Source organism: Protopterus annectens, chromosome 3.part1 (assembly GCF_019279795.1).
Source record: "Protopterus annectens isolate FY-2018-M chromosome 3.part1, PAN1.0, whole genome shotgun sequence".
Taxonomy (NCBI): Eukaryota; Metazoa; Chordata; order Ceratodontiformes; family Protopteridae; genus Protopterus; species Protopterus annectens.
Genome location: NC_056732.1, coordinates 844,478,453 through 844,497,794, shown reverse-complemented (window position 1 = coordinate 844,497,794; position 19,342 = coordinate 844,478,453). Strand labels below are relative to the sequence as shown.

Sequence of the window (19,342 nt, the reverse complement as noted above, 5' to 3'; positions counted from 1 at the left end):
AATTACTCTATTTAAAATATGTTGTACTACTTTGGAGCTTTTCTCCCTGGGCCTGTGATGAAAATGTGCTCCTACCCAGTCAGACTTTTCAGGCCATCAAATGTCTATAAGTAACCGAAATGCACATACCTTTTTACTATTAACAATTCTCAAAATTTCCTTAAAGGTCATAAAAATAAAATGTACATTTTTGAATGGAATTAATGGTGTTACAGTATTCTAAAGAACATACTGTGTAGTATTTGGCTTCTTCTTGGTAATATATATGGGCTTCAGAAAAGAAAAGGCTCTTGGACAAGCAGTCATTTGAGTTTATTGGTACAAGTGGGAATGGTTTTGGCAATTTTAATAGGAAAAACACTTTTTATTCTAGTTCCTTGTTAAGTCCTTTCACGGTAATTCAGATTTTTTTGCAAAATATACACATCTCTATAATTATTTAGAACAGTAGAAACTAAGGATGATCTTTCCAGTCTGAACTTTGTAAAAGCAAATAGTCAGATGTAAGGTTAGAGACTTTTAAATTTGTTATCTTGGGCTAAAGGAATCAGAAAAGAAAAGTTGCCATTTTTCCAGTATTGAAATAGTTTGCAAATGCAAATTAGATCAGACATGTTTGAAAAATTCTGTAATACAAGTAGATGTATACAGTTAGAAACTATGGTATGATTTTAGAAGTCATTTTTATTCTGGTATGATTGTAGAAGTCCTTTTAGTCTGGTATGGTCTCGGAAGTCCTTTTTAAAAGTGCACCTCCCTGCAGGCAGTTGTTGAACTAACTAAAGACCCTTCAAAGAGAGACGTGATGTTTGAGAATAGCAAAACCAGTTTTGTAACCTATACAGATTGTGATAATAGTAGGTGCTTCCAGCAATGCCAAGTGGAGTAGGGCAATGGATGTATGACTTGTCTCAGCACAGCTAGCTGGAATTTTGTAAATAATTATATGTCATTTGTATATCAAGCTGATTTGTACAGATGCTTGTGCTGGAAATTTATTTGTGTGCTTTGCTTGTGTTAGTTGTGTTAAAATGTATCAACAGTGCACCCCATTGAACTGAAGAGAAATGTACATGTATTATGGTAACTGAATTAAGTGTATATGTTTCAATAAAGGTCACTGGCACAACAAAGGTTAACCAGCTGGCTTATTTTAAGAAAAACAAGGGAGATGTAAATGAGCTGCTAAACCATTAAAAGGTTACCCCACAGTGCTGAATGGGACTGGAGACGGTAGGTCTGGGAGCAGCCATTATCTGTTAGCTTTTGTAAAGAAGGGGCTAAGTGTTGTAAATGTTTTTGGCTCCTAGGCATTGCCATAAAAGCTGTAAATGTGTATTTTAGCAGTCTGCTAAAGTCCTGTCTCAAACTTCAAAATTAGATATTGTGGGAACCTAGAGTCAGGTGACCAGATGAGGTAATTCTGCAAATCATCTTGGATATAATGTTTTACAGGGAGAAATCTCAGAGTATTGAGTATTCTGTTTTGGAAGCCTGACTAGAAAGACCCTTACCCACAGAATCTTGTCTTGCAGTAGTAAGTAACTTAACTATGGAACAGTGTTTCTTTGAGATTGTCAGGAATATAGTGAAGTTTAGTTTTATATGTTGTTTTTCTTCATTAGTCTGAGTCTGTCCATCAGTGTTCTTTTCAATATTTCCTGTGATCGAAACTCTGTAGTTTGCTGTGAATATATATTCACTATTTTCATGTTCTTTTATTTATTATTAAATATATTTAAAACTTTTATTGTGGCTGATCCTTGTAGAAAGTACTTAACCTTTGAGAGTGCTTATATTTATTTGGTGACACTGTGTGGGCCACTCCACAAGAAATATCCATCTTGGTCAACTACTGCCATTTGTATTAGTATTAATATTGCACAGTATAATTGGACAGCCTTTGTTAAGAGCCCTTAGAGTAGCTGATTGTGAAGTGTCTAGTGGTAGTGATAACTACCTTATACTCTGGGTAGAAAGGGACACAGCAGGTGCATCTGTGCCAGCCTTTCCCAGGTGGGTGTGTGTGAAAAATCAAATCTCTCGGAGAGAGAGAGTGTGTGTGTGTGTGTGTCTGTGTGAGCTACTTTAGGCAGAGACACAAAGCACTGCATTCACAGAGAGAGTGCTGGAGGACTTGGCCTGGACACTCGGCTGAGTACCTAACCCTGTAGCTGTACCAGTGGAGAGTCTTATTGGGGATCTGGAGGGAGACAGATATAGAGACATCCAGACTTTGGGCTGAGTGTGTTCCCTGTGTGCTCTTAAGGGAAGTTGTACTTGGTGCAGAGAGGTCTGCATCTGTTAATACTGAGTGTATCCATTTGTATTCCAAGTGCACGTCCCTCTCCAGTGTCAGTGGTGAGGATTCAGGCTCCTTGATTGCTGGCCCTGAGTGGGGATAGCACAAATTGGTGACCATCACATATTGGTAGCAGTGGTGGGCATCACACAGATTTCTTCCTACTGCAACAGTTAGTTCTGTATCTGAAATTAAGTTAGGTAAAGTTTTAAAAGATGCTAATGTGTGCACTGCACATTTGTTTAATTCTTAGAAAAATAAGAATCTTGCTGACCATTGTATAGCAAAAGTTCCATTTTACTTCATACAGCTATGATCATTTGCTATATCACAGTAGTGAAGAAAGTGCTTATTTTTTGTTTGAACAAATTTACGTATAAAATATAATGGTGGGTATTATACAGCTGAAAGGGCAAACTCCATTAAAAGAATGCAGATTAGCATACATTTCCATTAGTCTCTGGCTATAGCAGTCTTGTAAAAACTCTCTTTTTTTGTTTTATAGTAGTAACGAGATTATGTTTTAATACATTTTATGGCAAGCTTTTGTTTTTCTGTATTTAATTGACAAGCTGCAAAGTTATATATCCCTGGTAATGCTGTAACTTTTCTTGCAGTTATCTTTGGAGGCACATGACAGATATCATGGTTATGCAGAACAGTTTATGTGAATTTCATTCTTAGAACCAAATATAAACTTCATTTCCGATCATGAATAAATGATGTCCTCGGCTGGTAAGTTGAGTGATGAAAGTAAGGAGAGCCATACATTGAAAGAAAATAAAGGTACACCCTTAAAACGCAAAAGAACAAAGATTGATCAGAGTAACTGTGAAAAATCTGAAAAGGGAAGAGAACAAAATGTAGTTTTATTACACACAACCCAAGAATCTGCCATACAAGCAGAAGAAACTGAAAACCATTTACAGTTAAAGAAACAAAAATTAGATAATGCAGAATGTGAACAACATGCAAGTGAAAATGCAAAAGAGCCTGATACAGGCTCTCTTAGTCCAAAACTTGTTGATAATGGAAGAAATACGAGTAATCACGCAGAACAACCAGACACTCAGTTCTCCGATAAAGGACGTCCAGATATCCTTTGCCATTTCTGTGATTTCATTGCTAAAAACGAGGTAGCACTAAAGATCCATGAAAACACACATTCTGTTGGGAGCCTTTCAAATCCAGTAAAGGACTTCTCTAGTAACTTACAAGAAACAGGTGGTAACTGTAACCTGAATTCAGAACTGGTTCTTAAATGTTCACATTGTAGTCAGTTATTTTCTACTTGCTTAGATTTGGAAAGACATATCAGTGAGCATCATCATAAAGAACAAAATATAGAAAGCAAGTGTCCGCACTGTAATTATGTAGCAGATAACATTTCTTTGCTAACGTTGCATATTGAACAGAAACATATACAGCATCAGACTTTAAGCTGTGAACTGTGTGGTTTTCATTGTAAAGATGATGCTGCCCTTCAGGCTCATTTTCTTGGTAAGACTCATCTTCGCCGTAAAAATGTTGCTGCACGAGGTGGATTTGTACAGCTGTTAACCAAAACACCAGTTTCAAAAAAAATATATGCAGCTAAAAAGAAGGGTCTTAAAGTAGATATCCCAGATAAATATAGTAAACTAAGTGCTGGGCATGCTGTCTCCGAGAGGGGAAAAAGTCGAGAAAATGTATCCAAGACAAATGGTGATGTTGAACTTTCAACAGAAATGTCATCATTTAGTGACTCTGAAACAAAAACAACATTAATTGACCAGGAAGGACTGGACAAAAAACATAAAATATTTCAAGCACCCATAGATATTTTACATAATTCTTCCTCCTCTAAAAATACTGGGAACGGACAGAGTACGCAAAATATGCTAAAAGTGGCACAAAGGCAGTGTAAATCTGCAGTTGAATTTGTAAATCTCAAACGAAAAGATGCACTATTGATAAAAAACAAAGGTAAAAACAGACTAAGGCATATGCATGCTAACACAAAAGGCAGACAGAAAAATCTGCTTATGAAATGCAAAATTAAAAAAGTAGCTCAAGCAAAGGAATTCCAGGTAGTGTCTGCAGTAACATCAGAAAAGACTTGTGATAGCACTTTTAAGCAGCTAGCACCTTCTTTAAACAGTGTGACAGAAGCAATGCACGAATTAAGGTGTGATAACAATGAGGGACTTGCATTAGAAATTAGTCACAATCTAGAGATCAAAGATGAATGTTCTGTTCATGATAAAAATCCGTCTTTGGAAGTCCCCATATTGGATATCGATTCCACTAATCATAAATGTTTAAATACCTGTTCTTACTGTGGTCGTGTATTTCAGAACAGAAATGGTCTGGAAGTGCACATAAAAAGACGTCATACAAAAGAAATGGAATTCCATTGTCATCCTTGTGGATACTCTTGTGTTACAAGGGGTGATTTTGAAAAACACTGTCAGAGTAACAGACATCTGTCCAGCAAGTCAGAATTTCATTGTAAGCTTTGCTCACTTGTTATTGTTGAAACAAGTCTCAATTGTCACATGAAGGAAAAACATCAAATATTTTCTTGTTCAGTATGCAGACTTGATTTCTTAACAGAAGACGAACTAGCGAGTCACAAAAAAGACATGCTTCATACTGATAAAATGAAGCAAGAAGCCACTTATCTGATGAGCAGTAAAGATTTCATTTTGAAATCTTCAGCAGGTACTGGTGAGTTAGATAATACTCAAAGTGGACATGAAATTGAAGTCAGTGTGCAGGATGATTATGAAATACCAACATTTTCTGCATTAGATGCATCTTCAGAATACCCACAGAAGCATTTGCTGTTGAATAAAACTCAATTTAACTGCAGAAAATGTTTCTATAAAACTAGATCATCCACTGTCCTTATGAGACACACAAAACTTTGCCACTCCTCTGATTATCACTTCCTCTGCAAAGCATGTAATCTTTATACAATGAGCAGAGAGGGGATTGAAAAACATATGAAAGGAAGTCGGCATATTGAAAATGCATTTAGAAATAACATTGGTTTATTATTTGATGAATGTATTGAAAAAGTAGGCATGTCTGAAGTCAAAAAAGGAGCAAAATTTACAGCTTGTTTAGTGAAAAGTGAACTTGACAAAGTGATTGTACAAGAACAGCCATTTTCAGAGCACGCTGAAAATGTAGCTGCAACTAATTTAGTGTCTCAGGTTGAGCAAATAACTGCTACATGTAATGTAGCTGAAAGTGATCTTTCTGTAGATCCACCCAAGAGAGGAAGACCTAGAGGAAACATTTCTAGGAAATGTTCATACTGTGGTCTTTTTGCATCAAGTGTAACAAATTTAACTGTGCATATCAAACGAAAACACAGTCACCAGTACAGTTACTTGTGCAAAGTATGCAATTACTATACTGTAACCAAAGGGGACATGGAACGCCATTGTGCTACAAAGAAACATAAGGGGCGTATTGAATCTGAGGGGAATGGTAGTCAAGCTAATGAAGTTGTCATTCATAATGGTAGTGGTGATCTTCAGACTGATAGCACGACTGAAGATCAAGCCTTTGTATTAAATAAGAGTAGAGAAGATAGAAGTTCAGTAGATGAGGTGGAAGGATCTAACACAGAAAATGAAATGCATGACATTACTGGATTTAATGAAATAAACAGCGAAGGTGATCCACTACTAAATCAAGAAACTTTGCAAAAGTCGAAGGATAAAGTGGAAACTGTGGTTATAGAATCCATTTCCATGCTAGAAGACAATGACGTTACTCTTCAAAGGAAACTCAAAGGTAACACAGATAATGCCTGCGTGCACTGTGGATTTGTTGCACACTCTGCTTCCTCTCTCACACTGCATATAAAACGGAAGCATACTAAAGAGTTTGAGTATTACTGCATGGCTTGTGACTACTATGCAGTTACACAACGTGAAATGATGAGGCATGCTGCAACAGAGAAACATAAAATAAAAAGCCAGTCATACCTTCACTCTTCCAGAGGAGGAAAAGATAATGAACACCTACAGTCAACAGTGAGTGTTTTAGACAAACATAAAGATAACATTAATACAGTTCAAAAAACTATTTGCAGTGGAGCAAACAACGATTTGGGCTCTCAAGTTAATGCTATTCAAGAAGTAGAAGATTCTGCTGTTTGTTTGATTACTGAACAAACCATGGACACCTCTACTGGTATTTGTACTTCTGAAGAACTTGAACGTGGTGAAAAAGAAAAGCTAATTAATTTAGAAAAATCTCAGGAAAAATGTGCCAAGGAAGTAATGGCTGACAAACAGGGAAGTTGTTGTAACAGGATAGATGTCCGTTATGAGACTTCAGATAACTCTGACTTTTCTATTGCAGAATTCCAAAATGATTTAAAGCAAAAAGGTAGCGTAACTGTAGTAAGTATGGCAGAAGAAGAACAAAAAACAAACCAGCTATCAAGAGAGAAAACAGAGCATAGTGCCATACAGAGAAATGCAGAAGTGCTTGTAGAACAGGAAAAATCGGATTGTGTTGGACATATTTCAGTAAATTCCCAAGAAAAATGTAGTGCAGTTCCACAAGAAACCAGCCATAACATTACTATGGAGCAGATTGATAGTCTTCATAAAACATACATTGTGGAGAAGACAGGCAATCCCAAAAATATTTCTGCTTTTGAAGAGGCAGCCTTAGTTATACAGAGAGGAGAAGCAGTAGTTTCAAGTGATGTCTGGACAGTGGAAGAGTCCATTTCAGAGGATGTAAACCATGAAGATTTCAACGTTACTGAAACCAGTAGTAGCACCAATCCAAAGAGCAAGCTTTTACAAACCGTAGGCAGATTTGATGCTTCTATTGTAAAGTTAAATCACAGTGACATCACTGATGTATCTGATGAAGAGCAGTTGCCTAGTGAAACAAACGCAGTTGATTTAATGACAGATTTACCACAAAGTGGGAAAAAAAGAAAAATCGAAGGAACTCACTTTAGTGAATCAACACGTATTCGGTGTGATGATTGTGGATTCTTGGCTGATGGATTAAGTGGACTGAATGTGCATATTGCCATGAAACATCCCTCAGAAGAAAAACACTTTCACTGCTTACTCTGTGGAAAGTCGTTTTACACAGAGAACAACTTGCATCAACACTTGACTAGTGCTGGACACATGAGGAATGAACAGGCAAGTGTTGAGGAACTACCAGAAGGTGGAGCCACTTTTAAATGTGTTAAGTGTACTGAGCCGTTTGATACAGAGCAGAACTTGTTTCATCATATAAAGCAACAGCATGAAGAATTATTGCGTGAAGTAAATAAGTACATTGTTGAAGATACAGAACAAATCAACCGTGAGAGGGAGGAAAATCAAGGCAATGTTTGCAAATATTGTGGCAAGCAGTGCAAGAGCAGCAATTCAATGGCATTCTTGGCCCATATCCGCACCCATACAGGTATGCATAATCAATATTCTTATTGATTTTTTTTTTTAAGTGTAACAACACCTGTGAGCTACACTGATGTACATTTTAATTGAAAAGTCATCAAATTTTCACCCAGGTTATTTCATGTATACATCACTGCATGTATGAAAAAATGAAAAATATTACTAATCACATAAATATCAAGTTGTTCTACTCATTCTTTAAATTGTCAAGTCCCTTCATTTTGATCCATTTTTAACAACCGCTAGATAAGTACATCATAATCTTGCTGTGATTTTAAATGAATTTACAGCAGTGGGATGTGTTTTTAAACAGATGTTTTGTTTACATTAAGGTAGTGACTCTTGTAATCAACAGTGGAGTGTCCTAGACATTTTAGAGCCTGCAACAAAAGAGAAAAAATGGAGGACATGAAGAAAGAAAGGAAAACCTTCATGGCTGTTGGCATGCAGTTTTAGACACCACTTCTAGGATGTAAAGGAATCTATGCCAAATGTGTTACTGGTGTGGGCAGTAGCATCATAGAAATCAGAGATTTGGGAGGAACCATTGGGGCTGTGGTAACTTGCAGATTATACAACAACCCCCCATTAATATTCAAAAACGTGCACGCTGATTGGTCAGCATGCACGTTGTAAATCAGAGTTATAGTAATGGAAAAAGGTCCGGTCACCCGGACTTTTTCCATTACTATAACCCTTTTTTTACAGCAACGGAGAACGCAACATCTCCGTTGCTTCACACTGTCTCGCTATGTTAAACTGCTTTAACATAGCGCGACAGTTTGTAAAAAGCAACGGAGATCTTGCTTTCTCCGTTGCTTTTTTGAAAACTGTCTCGCTATGTTAAATGGGTTTAACATAGCGAGACAGCTTTAAAAAAAGCAACGGTTGCTTTTTTTAAAGCTGTCTCGCTATGTTAAGCCCATTTAACATAGCGAAACCGTTTGTAAAAAGCAACGGCGATCTTGCTTTCTCCGTTGCTTTTGTCCACAGCTCTGATGTACTGCGTAGTCAGACGCATGCGCAGTACTTCAGAACTGCCGCAGAATACCAGACAGCTGCGGAAGGGCAGCAAGGAGGCATTATACAATGCCATTATTTAAGAAAAGTAATTATTTTTTTTCTTAAATAATGTCATTATAATACAATAACCACGCCTGGGTGTGGGTAATGCTGGATTTACCCATGGTTGGCTTTGTTTGGCCACTCGGGCTTCGCCCTCGTGACCAAAAATCCAGCATTACCCACACCCAGACGTGGGTTATTGCTATAATATATGCCAGCCCAGAGGCAAGAATAATTGTTATGACCAAAACATTCCAGTCTTCTGACTGGGGAGGGAACAGCAGTCTAATTCCTGAGGGCTTGCTTTACTTTCCAACTCTAGAAGTAATCGGGATCAACTGTTTCCCCACTTTCCTTTGTTGTCGACCTTCATGCAGAACAAGTGGAATAAGACAGTAATATCCAGAAGCTACATAATTCCCTTTTAGACACACCCTTCTCCACTCACTTGTATTACCTGATGCTCCCCACCACTTAAAAAAGGAGTGAGGCAGCAAATGAAGGCTTGAAACTTCTAAATAAAATTTCCTTTTAAAAGGTCTCACCAGAGCAGAGGGTCAAAGTTGTATTACTTCAAGTTCTTTTTAGTTCCTTAGAAAACAAATGACCTCAGACCAATGCTGGAGTTAAGTTGTTTCAATACATTCATGAATAAGAAAACATTTTGAATGTTTACAGTGCAGTAAATCCTTCCTTCTGTCCCGGAAGGAGACTAGATATGTGCTTTCTACCTCCAAAGTGCCTGTCTTCATGAAAAAAATCACCAAGGGTTCATGAAGTTTCTATGCTTCTAGGTAGAAGACAATTCTTATCAGTTCTATATTCTTCCATTTGGTCATATGTCAGCCCTCAAGGTATTTCTAAAAGCCTGTCCACAGTTACAGTGAACCAGAGGCTGCTGCTTATCAAGCTTATTTCCATACCTGGATGATTGCATCCTAGCACTGCAAATTCTAAACAAAGTAGAGGCAGCATGGGAATCTCTTCTTTACCTGTTTCACTCTTTGGCAATTATGGTGAACACTGCAATCTCCCAGATGGAGTTATCAGTCTCTCACATTCCTCAGGTGCACCCTGGACACACTGTACTGTAAGACATGTCTTCCATTAAACCCTACTCTTTCCTTTCAAATGCACTTTCCTTTCAACTGCACTTGGCTGAGTTACTGAAGTCTTTGACAGTTATGGCAGCATTTTGTCTCAAGAAGCTAGGCCTCATGGTGGCAGCCAAATAGATGGTCTCTCATGTCCTGTGTTTTGCAGTGGACTCTAAAAGTACAACAGACCAAGTAGACGGACCTGTTATATTTTCCATTTAAACTCTCCAGTGCAAACAAAGCACACTTAACAGTGATGACTCCATACTCCCTGCCTTATCCTTAGCAACATATCTCACTTCCCCACTCCTGTAGTGGCTGTTATCTGGAAGTGGCCCCCAAAGACTCTTCTACATTTTTCTAGCATTTTCTTTTATTCTATATATGCCTTTCTACATCATTGTTACAATATTCCTTACAAAAGAATTCTCCTACTGAGGATAGCTGTAAGTCCATCAAGCGTACTAAAGCCTTAGGCCCTCACAAGCACCATACCTCCGATGCATATCCTGCATTGGTGGCATAAGATACACAAGTGGCATACAAGCACCGAATCCTCAGAACTTTTTTGCTGCCCGTCTGAGCACTGATTTTTTTTTTAATTCAGCCTTTATGTTTGTTGCGTTATTTCAGCTACCGAGCTAAAGGCAGATAAGTACCCTTTAGGGTCTCTTCCGTTTATTTCTCTTGATCTGATGGGCTTTTTTTCAGTCATTCCTCAACTATTGCATATCGGATCCTACTCAGCCGCATTTACTAGACTCTCAGATCCAAGTCTCAAACTCCTCCCTCTACTCATAATGCCTCGGTCAACCTGCTATACCTCAGACCTTGTTTGCTGCCATATTGCTCAGACACAGATTCTTCTGAGAGTGCTTTATTGGGTGTTATATCCTTTTTCTGTAAATCCAATTTCAATTTTTTTTCCTCTTAATCTCCTTTTTCTCACATTACCATCTCCCTTACCTAGTTTTTCGAGTTTTTTTCTTTGCGTTAGTTTCACTTTCAACTTTCTCTTCTAACTTAAGATAGCTGTCAGTACCAATCATAGGTGGCCCTGGAGCCTTTACAAACCTAGCCCATGGGATTACCCTGGCATCGTGCCACCTGACCTTACTTCCATGCCTCTGTTGAGTTAGAGCCACTGGAGTGATCCTCGGGGTGAATTTTCTATTTCCCATCCACTCATCAAGATTTCTCTTGAAGAAGGCCAGTGAGGTGCTCTGTTTGACATGTATGGGAAGTCTATAACATAGCATGGGCAGTCTCTGGGTTATGAACCTGTTCCTCCAACTTGTTCTGTTGATTGTGGTAATGAGGTTGCGGTCTCTGGAGTGTGTGGTGCAGAGGGATTGGGATTTCTTTAGATGTAGCATTTCTAACAGAGCTGGGTCAGACGTGGCTTTGTAAGTCAAGCAGAGATCGCTTCTAAGTAGGCGATATGAGACAGAGAATACTTGGAGGTTTTTGAGTCTTTCCATATAGGACAAGTGTTTAAGGCCTAGGATCCTCTGTGTGAGGCACTTTTTGCGGCCTCTCCAGTTGTTGCTGGTGTCTAGTGAGGTTCATGCCAAATGGGGCATTGTACTCTATGATTGGCCTAATGAGGGAAGAGTAGAGGGAGACAATGACCTCTTTCTTCCTGGATGCAAAACCCTTAGTAATGAGATGTGCCACATAGAAGGACTTTCTGACCACAGTGGCAATGTGGTGATCAAATGAGAGGTTGCTGTCAACCTGTGTTCCCAGATCTCTATAAAATCTTCTGTGTTCAGTGTATTACCATCGATGTGGTAATTCATGGGAACCGGGTTTTTCCCAAAGGGGATGATGACACATTTTTTTGGCATTGAGCTTAAGGCTATGGTTTTGACACCAGTCATTGGTCTCTGTGAGACTTTTCTGTAGGATGTCAGCATCACTTGGGGAGTTAATAATAGCTCCCAACTTGCAATCCTCTGTGAGGTTTGTCAGCCAGAGTCCGTTCGTGTTAGCCTGGACTTCAGAGAAGTAGATATCAAACAGGAGAGGACCCAGGACCGAACCCTGTGGGACTCAACTCGTGACTGGTCGGCAGTTTGACTTGGAGTCAGCTACTTTCACACTGTGGGTTGTATCTGTGAGCCAGTTTGCAACCCTCCTCATGATATAGGGGTTGATGCCTAGCTTAGTAAGTTTTTCTATGATTTCCTGAGTGGGGAATGGTATCAAAGGCTTTGGCCAGATCAGGGTAGGCTGTATGAACCACCTTGCCTTAATCCACAGCTCTGGTGACTGACTCAACGAAGTCGACCAGGTTGAGCAGGCATGATCTATCCTTCACAAAACCAAACTGTGTGGGATCCAGAGTTTGGAGATTCCCTATATCCTTGTTTATTAGGTCCATGATGATGCGTTCCATAGCTTTGCATATCAGACTCATCAGGCTAATGGGGCGATAGTTCCCAGGGTCTGTAGTTGCTCCTCCTCCTTTGTGGAGAGGGATAACTGTAGCAGTGCGCCTTTTGGTGGGGACAAAGCCTGAGTTGAGGCTATTATTGAACAGGGCACATAGGTGAGGTGCCAGTTCACTCTGTAGTTCATGTAGAACACAGCCGGGGATATTGTCAGTTCCTATAGAAGCTGTATTCTTGGCCTTAGTGCTGTTTTAACCTGTGCAGCAGTAATACTGGGTGCCTGGCGATCTACTGGTATTGTGATTGGATCTTTGGTGGGGGAGAGAGTGTTAAAGTTGGCACTGAATCTGTCATCCAGTATATTGGCAATATATGTTGGCTCAGTATAGGAGACAGTAGCTCAGAGCAAATCTGAGTATTGAAATAGAGATTATTTATATAACTATAGAAGGCCTTGTGGTTGTCTTTACCATTTGCTGCAATTCTGTTTTCATAGCTAGCTTTAGAGGATTTGATGAGGGATCTCAACTTTTTGTTGAGGCAGATAAGGGAGTTTTTCCAGTCTTTGGACTTCACCTTATTCTGCATTAGTTTCCTCCTCCTGTTGTAGAGTTTGTTTATGGCAGGGGACCACCAGATTGACTTCCTTTGGTGAGATCCATGCATTTGTGTACGTGTTCGTACAGTGCAGTGGTGTATGATTCGGCATCATGCAACTATTCTCCATTTGCATGGGTGCTGTGAAGTTAACCACCTCTGTTTTTAGGATCCCAAAGTTAGCTTTGGAGAAATTATTCATGGTGGTTGCCTTTTCTGGGTGGGTAGGAGGGATGTGTATTTCCAAGATGAGTAGTTTGTGGTCGGATCTAACCAGGGAGGAATTGACTATTGGTTTAGAGGAATAGTTGCCCATGTTAGTAATGACCAGGTCAGGGATGTTGCTACCTCTGGTGGGGGTAAGAACGAGCTGGTCCAGGGCATTGGAATTAATGAATTCCAGGAAACTTTGGGCAAGTTTATTAGCACACGAATAGTTTTCCCAGTTAATGGAGGGGTAGTTGAAGTTGCTCAGTATGAGAGTGTTAGGTTGGACCCTAATATTCTCCAGGGTGCTTAGGAATGTGGAGTGTGAGTCTTGGGACATGGTTGAGGATCTATAGCAGGCTACGACCTGAATTGCTGTCTTATGTGTTAGCTGCACCTGAAGTATCTCTGATGGCTATGTTGGGCTACCAGTCTGGAGGTGTGCACATTCTTTATGAATATGGAAAAACCACCACCTTTGGAGCTTCGGTCCAAGTTCTGGGGCTGAAAGGTGTGGAATGAGTTATAGCCTGGTAGTGCAGGGGTGCTTTCTGCTGCCTTGAACCAGGTCTCTGTTACAGCACAAATGTCGATGTTCTCCATTTTAAGAACTGCTTTGAGATTTAGACTTCTAGCTTTGAGCAGCATGACCCTCAGATTGCATTTGTTTGTAGCTGTTGCTGTGGTAATTTGGTCTTTGGAACACCGCCTAAAAAAGGCCCTATAGGGGTGGCAAGAGCCTTGGCCAGTATCCGGAAGCCCAGGGGTGACAGATGCAGGCCATCTCTGGCAAAGCATCGAGGTCTGTCAATTATGTCATCCCAGGCAGACAGATACTGGATCCCCTTAAAATGACAATAGCACACAAACCCACGCACGTTCAAGCTTGCACGGCCCAACATCATCTCAGGAAACAAACAAAGACCAGCAATATGGTTCCAAAGGCTTTATTGGAATAAAGTAGGTGCCATTGAAGCACCATAATACTCTTACAACAACAAAAAGCGTGACCTCAAACTAGTTTCGGTAGAACACCTTCTTCAGTGAGGACAAATAGCAAAGACATGCTCCATTTAACACACTCCATATTTATATATATCCATAGCCAATAACAAATGGCTTCCACTTAACTGCATATTAATTATTTAAAGTGTGCAAAACATTGTTAAATAAAATGCACTTCCCATAATGATCAGTATTCAGAATAGAATATTATCCATATTCTAAACACAAAATGTGATATAAATAACAATATAATATTGAAATAGATAAACAAATAGTGCCAAGGAATATGGTGTGTAATACCATATATATGTATAAGGTAAATTATAAATGGTCATTTAGTCCAGGTGGGAATAAGGCTCCCAAATGTATAATCCAATATTTTTCTTTGTTACTAAGAATACTTTGCCAACCCAACTGATTTTGTCTGTTCCCCTGTACTTTATCAATGACCGTAAACATAAATTTAGCAGATTGATGTTTGATGGAATGTTGGTATAAGGCATTACTGATTTTATGATTCTGAATATCACTACGATGTTCACCTATTCTGATTCTGAGAGAGCGTGAAGTTTTACCTACATAGAAAGCTTGGCAATGGCATGTAGCCAAATAAATCACCCAACTGCAAAGATACGAGTGTCAAATATCTTGCTAGTATTGGCACTAGAAAATTGTTTAATTTTATTAACATTACCACAAGAAGAACAATGACCACAAGGAAACGTCCCCAAAAGTTCATCCCCAGTAATGGTAAGTTGTCTATATGTGGCACCCCCACTATCCCGATGTTTATAGTGGGAAAATAACATGCCTAAAGTTTTGCCCCTCCTGTAGGAAAAAAAAAAAAAAACGTATTAACTCCTCTCTGGTTGATTATGAGGACGCTAAACAGGATTTAAATAAGAGATTTCTGGATAGAGGTTACTCATATAGGGACATTTCTAGAGCTAGGGTGAGGACAGACCAACATGAGAGATCGGATCTTTTACGATACCAAAAGAAGGATGGTGTTATGGATGACACCATTAGATTTATTACCACTTTTGGGAAAAATCACCAACTAATTAGAAACGTATTGAACAATAATTGGAATATACTTATGGCTAATGACCATCTTCGTCATATATTGACTGAACAATGTTCTATTTCCTACAGGAGGGGCAAAACTTTAGGCATGTTATTTTCCCACTATAAACATCGGGATAGTGGGGGTGCCACATATAGACAACTTACCATTACTGGGGATGAACTTTTGGGGACGTTTCCTTGTGGTCATTGTTCTTCTTGTGGAAATGTTAATAAAATTAAACAATTTTCTAGTGCCAATACTAGCAAGATATTTGACACTCGTATCTTTGCCAATTGTTCATCTAGTTGGGTGATTTATTTGGCTACATGCCATTGCCAAGCTTTCTATGTAGGTAAAACTTCACGCTCTCTCTCAGAATCAGAATAGGTGAACATCGTAGTGATATTCGGAATCATAAAATCAGTAATGCCTTATACCAACATTCCATCAAACATCAATCTGCTAAATTTATGTTTACGGTCATTGATAAAGTACAGGGGAACAGACAAAATCAGTTGGGTTGGCAAAGTATTCTTAGTAACAAAGAAAAATATTGGATTATACATTTGGGAGCCTTATTCCCACCTGGACTAAATGACCATTTATAATTTACCTTATACATATATATGGTATTACACACCATATTCCTTGGCACTATTTGTTTATCTATTTCAATATTATATTGTTATTTATATCACATTTTGTGTTTAGAATATGGATAATATTCTATTCTGAATACTGATCATTATGGGAAGTGCATTTTATTTAATAATGTTTTGCACACTTTAAATAATTAATATGCAGTTAAGTGGAAGCCATTTGTTATTGGCTATGGATATATATAAATATGGAGTGTGTTAAATGGAGCATGTCTTTGCTATTTGTCCTCACTGAAGAAGGTGTTCTACCGAAACTAGTTTGAGGTCACGCTTTTTGTTGTTGTGAAAGTATTATGGTGCTTCAATGGCACCTACTTTATTCCAGTAAAGCCTTTGGAACCGTATTGCTGGCCTTTGTTTGTTTCCCCTTAAAATTACACCAGAAACTCAGCCAGTTGTTGAAATCGATCATTTTCTGATTGACTGTGGTATCATTCTGGGTGATGGTAGGAGGCTGCTTAGGGCTAGGGTCATACTCGCCTGGGCTACATAATCCAAGAGCTCCTCCATGTCTCTTTTCATGTAGTCCAGGGAGGTATGTCTCAGGTCATTCACACCCACATGTACAATGACAGGGTCATATTTGTACCTGTTTTTGGAGGACCTGAGTGCATGCATTATGTGGGAGATCATGGCACCTGACAGGCAGCTGACTGTTACTTTCTCCTTATTTAACCTAGTGACTGGGACATCAGTGTGCCTCACTATCGAGTCACCTATGACTAGTGTGTTGGACATGCTGTTTTGCCTTTGGGGCTTTGGTTGAGTGGCACACTGTTTAGGAGAGTTATGTGTCTCGTGATTAATGTTGTGTTGAGGTGGTTGAGTGCGTTTCTGCCTTGGATGTCTCTACTGTTTGGGTAGATTTTTATTGAGAGACTCCGCGAAAGTGGGTGTGTGGTTTGTGTTTTTATGTGAAGGCAGTGCTGGTGTGTGTTCTGGAGGGCTAAGTGTTCCCTGTGGTGTGGTGCATGTGTTGACCTACTCCTCTTGACCAAGCTCTTTTGGTCTTGACTGGAGAGTGTGTGGCTTCCAATTTGGATATAAAAGTGCATCTCTCGTAAGTCTGAGTGTTGAGAGGTAAGAGGAGAGGGTTGTCAGTGTACATGAGGCAGTTGCTACATTGCCTCAGGATGCCCAAGTTCACCAGTTTAATAGGAGAAAGCACAGGGAACTGACCTTTAGACATGCCTGGAGGGGTGGGCATTAATAATAAGTACTGGAGCCATTTCCTTGTAGAACGTTTAGTGCTGGTAGTACTTTTGTGTGCTAAAATAATTGCTACAAGTAGTCTGGTAAAGTGCTAGAGTAATAAGCTAGTAAAAGTGCAGAAGAGGAGAGAACTAGCAGATCGAAGGGAAAAATTGAACAGCAGACATTTCGGCACCGCTCAGAAGCTTACAAAACAGTCTTGGATACAGCAAATCTGTATCTGGACTAGACTAGTTACAGGAAAGGTGAGAAACAAGCACAAATGCAGGCTTTTAAACCAGAAAGTTGAAAGAGATGGAAAAAACTGCCCAAACGGCCAATAAACTACAATTTCTGGGCCAGAAACCACTCCTCCTGTGGTAGATAGGCTACCTAGTGCTTACCACTCCCACTGATAAGCTAGAAGGCTTCTCTCCAACACAGAAAGGCTTGGGGGGGCTCAGAAGCTTATGAACAGTCCTTGATACAGCAATTTGTATGTGGACTAGACTAGTTACAGGAAAGGCGGGAAACAAGCAAATATGGGCTTTTAAACCAGAAAGTTGAAAGAGATGGAAAAAACTGCCCAGACAGCCAGAGAACTATAATTTCTGGGCTAGAAACCAATCCGGATACAGCAAGTCTGTATCTGAACTAGACTAGTTACAGGAAAGGCAGGAAACAAGCGCAAACGCTGGCTTTTAAATTAGAAAGTTGAAAGAGATGGAAAAACTGCCCAACTATCCAATATACTACAATTTCTGGGCCAGAAACCACTCCACTTGTGGTAGATAGGCTACCTACTGCTTAGCACTCCCACTGATAAGCTAGAATGCTTCCCTCCAACACTAAAAGGCTTGGGGGCCTCAGAAGCATACACACAGTCCTGGATACAGCATATCTGTATTTGGACTAGACTAGTTACAGGAAAGGCAGAAAACAAGCTTGGAATTTTTTTTTTGTTAGTAAAGTGAAAAGGGAGAAAGGAGGAAAAGAAGACAATTCAAGGTTACGAGCTCAAGTGGACTGACTTTCTCAAAAGTTCTCTCTGTATTAGATAGAATGAGCTAATGACAGTAGCAAAAACACTTTAAATGCAGTACAATCTAGCTCACTTGAGTGTGTAGCAGTATTAAGGCAAATACAGCTTCAACAAATGCAGGTAAGTTAAAAATGACCAAAATAAGTGCAGAGAGCAGTAAGTTATGAAAAATCAAAATGGAGGCACCAAGTGCAGAATAAGAGCACTTGAACACTTAAAAGCACACACAACAGCAAATTAAGGTAATAAGGTAGAAGACAGTTATGTAAGAGCAGCTCAAGAAAGTATAAATACATTTCTTTTTATGGTGAGGGAGGGAACAGAGCAGATTAAAATACTATAGGGAATGTCTTTCCCAAGTGCTGACTGTGTACACAGCAGAGGAGATGGGACTGGTAGGAGTGTCTGAAATCAAAATGGGATCTCACTGTATTCAGTTGAATGAGCAAATGAGATGGGCCCAGGAGGAGTGTCCAAATACAGATTTACAGCAGGGGCAGGCAATTCCAAAGCCACCAAGATTAACACCACAACAGGAACAGGGATTGGGGGGGGACTAACTGCAGATAGACAGAGAGCACAATATTCAGTGAAACAAATATCTACAAATATCTAATCTTAAATAAGTGCAGAGAAAAGTATACTTAAATCAGCTAGTGTCATTTGATTTTTGTAGGCAAATCTCAACTCCATTGTTGGTACTTTTTCTTCCTTTTTTTTCTAACATGTAGAGGGTATGCTGATGTTCTTCGTGTTTCACTGTTGCAGTCATCATACTTGGGTTATCTGCCTGAAGGTAGCTCTCAGTCGGCCCAAATACCAGAGTCTTGGGATTTCTGTGTCAGATGCTGTCGCTTTTTCCATGACGTCAGGTCGTCAGGGGTGTAAAACAGGCAGCCGACGCCATTACGTCAGTCTTTCTTGCCAAGAAGGAGCCCGAAGTAGAAGCAGTTCACAAGTGACGGTCGGCCTCTACCTGAAATTTTTATTTTTCAAGTTTCAAACCTGAAATCTAAGTACCCCATTGGGGATTCTTTTTTCTTGTTCTAACCAATGTCAGAAAAAGTTAACAATTGTCTTGTCCGTGGATAGCAAATACCTCACTGAGATTTTCATTCTTATTGCGTCACCTCTTTAGGCCCAGACCAAGTTGTCCCTCGCTGTCGGTTTTGTGCATTAACACCCAAACCATTCGTCATCAGGCTATTTTTGTCGTTAAATTCTTTCGCTATCGTTCTCCGTATTCCAAAATGGCTTCGATAAGCCGTCCAACTACCGAT

General features: G+C 39.5%; 1 protein-coding gene across 1 annotated transcript in view; it reads left to right on the top strand.

Annotated features, from left to right (window-relative positions):
- The window catches only part of ZNF407 (zinc finger protein 407), a 3,063,484-nt gene that overhangs the window by 284,770 nt on the left and 2,759,372 nt on the right, over positions 1-19,342 (top strand). The window contains exon 2 of the mRNA XM_044067115.1: positions 2,920-7,741. Coding sequence (XP_043923050.1) covers positions 3,022-7,741 — 4,720 coding nt within the window. The 5' untranslated portion in view covers positions 2,920-3,021. The remainder of the gene's footprint in view (positions 1-2,919; positions 7,742-19,342) is intronic.